The sequence below is a fragment of the Quercus robur genome, chromosome 1, assembly GCF_932294415.1.
Source record: "Quercus robur chromosome 1, dhQueRobu3.1, whole genome shotgun sequence".
Classification (NCBI taxonomy): Eukaryota; Viridiplantae; Streptophyta; class Magnoliopsida; order Fagales; family Fagaceae; genus Quercus; species Quercus robur.
This window is the reverse complement of record NC_065534.1, coordinates 43,762,984-43,766,241: the sequence shown is the minus strand read 5'-3', so window position 1 is coordinate 43,766,241 and position 3,258 is coordinate 43,762,984. Positions and strand designations below refer to the sequence as shown.

Below are 3,258 nucleotides of genomic sequence, written 5' to 3'. Positions count from 1 at the left end.
CAATTCAAGCTTAATATCAAACAATTAATGTGCGGAATATGAACATAAGCTTATTACAGAAATGATAAACAATCTAAACCAAATAAAATCACATCCACAGTAGAAATTAAATAGCAAAGATTAAGGGAAGAGAGATGCAAATACAAGGGCAACACAACGATGTGTTATCGAAGAGGAAACCGAAGCCCTCGGTGTAAAACCTCACCACCGCCCTCCGAGCGGTAAATAATCCACTAAAGAATGTAGTTGGGATACATGAACAGCAGAAGACCCTCCAAGCCTAATCTACCCAGTGTACCTAAGCCCTCCAAGCTCTTACTCCAACGAGGTTACGCCGAACCTATTTCTTCTTTAGCTTACCGGATTCTGCTACTGACCATAGCATCAACCAATATGAAATTGGTCCCTTCTTAACTACTTCCCAAAGCACCAAACAGCCTTCTCACAGATATGGGTATGGTGAGAAAAGGTTTTGGTAATGTGCCTCTCGAGGATGTAACAATGGAGAGGGTGAGAGTAGAGAAATTTGAAGAGTCTCTATGTGAAGATTGGGAATGAGTCAATCTTGTTTTTCTTTAGGGTTTCTCTCTCAAAATTCTCTCTAGAAGCTCTCAAAATTTTGTAGGTATAAGGGGTATATATACTAGGGAGATAGTGGAATGCGAAGAGTCAGGTTTTCAAAATAGAGCTGGTTGGCGGCTTGGCCTCGCGACTTGACTGAGCCGCGAGTTCCAGCCGCGAGGTAACTGAATGACCAGTCTGTACTTTTTGTCCTGTAGTGCTCCAGCTGGCATAACGCTTCAACTTCTGGCATGCTTGGCAAATGCGCAACTTCTGGCGACTTGCAAGCCGCGAGCCACCTGCAAGATCTAGTCACGAGTCCCTGCTACTTTGCACAATCTTGAGCATTTCTTCACACTCTCTTACACACTACCCTTATATGATTCCTACCTAAAAACAGGGTTACTAATTGCTAAAATACAAGCAATTTGGCATGGAATAAAGCCAACAAGATAGTTGATAAAATTCAACCTTACAGAAACCTTCTAGTTGCATTATATAAATTTCTTCTTCAAGATTGCCATTTAGAAAAAGCAGTCTTGACACCCATTTGCCAAATCTCATAATCATAATGAGCAGAATGGATAAGAAAATTCTGGTAGATTTAAGCATGGCTACTAGGGAAAAAGTTTCTTCTTAATCAATACTTTCTTTTTGTGTATACCCTTTCGCCACTAGTTTTGCCTTTCTAGGTTTCAACCTTTCCATCTTGCCTTAAAGTCTTGCCTCCTCCCACTATGACAAGGCTCTTGTGTACTAGTCATCTCATGAGTAATATCTCGTGGTGTATCTCATACAACCACATCATTCCTAGTTTCATCCATTGATTGTTCAATTACAAGTTCACTTATTTCAGTTAAGACAACTCTACTTTAGGAGTAAAATCATTCATATAGTTATTTTCCAAAAATTTGGAATTTGTACTAACAAACATTGTATTATCTTTATGACTATAGAATAAACCTCCAATAGTTCTTTTTGGATACCCTGCAAAGAAAAACACTTCTGTTTTAGATTGTAACTTGTCAGACTTTCCTTTCAACACATGTGCTGGACAACCCCAAATATGGAGATGTATCATACTAGGCTTACGTGCCCAATTCACAACTCTATAAGTGTTTTAGGAATAGACTTCGAAGGTACTAAATTTAGAAGATACTTGTAGTATTTAAGGCATATCCCTACAAAGAAATTGGTAGAGTTGAATAACTCAACATGGATCTAACCATATCTAAAAGAGTTCTAGTCCACCTTTCTGCTAGACCATTTTTTGTGTTGTTCCAAGTGCAGTCAATTGGGTTATAATCCCATTTTCAGTTAAGTAGTCCTTGAAATCCCCAAGAAGGTATTTGCCACCACGATCAGATCGAATGGCCTTTATGCGTTTACCTAATTGATTCTCAACTTTTGCCCTAAACTCTTTGAACTTTTCAAAAGCCTCGGACTTCTATTTCATTAGGTACATATAACCAAATCTAGAGTAATCATCAGTGAAAGTAATGAAATACTCATAGCCACCTCTTGCTTGGATAGACATTGGACTACACACATCTGAATGTACTCGTTCTAGCAAATCTTTGGCTCTATTTCCTTTTGTAATAAAAGGTCTTTTTGTCATTTTACCTTCCAAGTAGGATTCACAGACTGTGAATTCATTAAAATCTAATGTTTCTAAAAGCCCATCTTTCACTAGTCTTTGGATCCTATTTGAATTAATATAACCCAAACGTAAATACCAAAGATATGCATCACTAGTAGAATGAAACTTTCTCTTTAATGATTTTACATGTGAATTATTATCTAATTTAGAATTGTACAATTCATGCTTATCTGGAGTTATAATATAAAGACCATCAATAATATTGCCAAAATAGATAAACACTTTTTCCTTCTTTATTACAACATTGTCTCTCAGGATAACACAATATCCATGTCTACCTAAATAAGTTGCAGAAATTAAATTCCTACAAACATTAGGTACATATAAGCAATCTTCCAATATTAAAACCCTAGAATCAAAGTATAAATTAAACACTCTAACAGCTACAACTAGAATTTTGCTCCCATAAGCCAAAGTAAGAAACAATTCCTCTTCATTTTGCCTTCTGGTTTCTTGGAACCCTTGCAAAGTATTGCAGATATGATTAGTATAACCTAAATCCACACACCAGGAATCCGTGGGATTATGTACTAAACAAATTTCAAGAAGGAATGATCTCATCACACCTTTATTCTTGCCAGCTATGAATTTTAGACAATTCCTCTCCCAATGACCTTTCTCACCACAATGGAAACATTTTCCTTGGGTGTAGTCCTTTACCTTTTTCTTTCCCTTATTGGCAACTCCTAAGGCAAGCTGTTTACCATCTTGTTTGGTGAAGTCCTTCTTCTTACCACCCTTGCCTTTCGACTTAGGCTCAGAAGAGGAAGCTTCAACCATATTAGTATCAACACTGGCTATCCCAAGGATGCCTTCTGCTGCCACTAATTCATTCATTAATTCAGACAATGTATAAATCTTTTTGTTCATATTATAATTAAGTCTAAATTCTTTGAATGATTTTGGCAAGGATTGGAGTATTTTATTCGCTTGGGATTCTCCATCAATGTTGGCACCTAAAACCTCTAGTGTATTAAGATAAGAGATCATCTTAAGACAATGCTCTTTGATTGGAGTCCCTTGAGCCATTTTCGTAT

At 37.0% G+C, this 3,258-nt stretch overlaps 1 protein-coding gene across 1 annotated transcript; it reads right to left on the bottom strand.

The window, feature by feature from the left end:
• Positions 1 to 1,819: 1,819 nt before the first annotated feature.
• Positions 1,820 to 3,058, bottom strand: LOC126712410 (uncharacterized). Its single transcript, XM_050411734.1, has 3 exons — positions 2,788 to 3,058; positions 2,603 to 2,682; positions 1,820 to 2,008 (listed from the first exon to the last, which is right to left on the bottom strand). Exons 1-3 carry the CDS (start codon positions 3,056 to 3,058, stop codon positions 1,820 to 1,822), a joined length of 540 nt encoding a protein of 179 aa, XP_050267691.1.
• Positions 3,059 to 3,258: the final 200 nt, after the last annotated feature.

Coding starts and splice junctions, on each gene's coding strand:
- LOC126712410 (XM_050411734.1), bottom strand. CDS start 3,058: ATGAATGAATTAGTGGCAGCAGAAGGCATCCTTGGGATAGCCAGTGTT. Junction 2,683..2,787: donor CATAGCTGGCAAGAATAAAG/GTGTGATGAGAT, acceptor ATACTTTGCAAG/GGTTCCAAGAAACCAGAAGG. Junction 2,009..2,602: donor GCAAAATTCTAGTTGTAGCT/GTTAGAGTGTTT, acceptor CTAATGAAATAG/AAGTCCGAGGCTTTTGAAAA.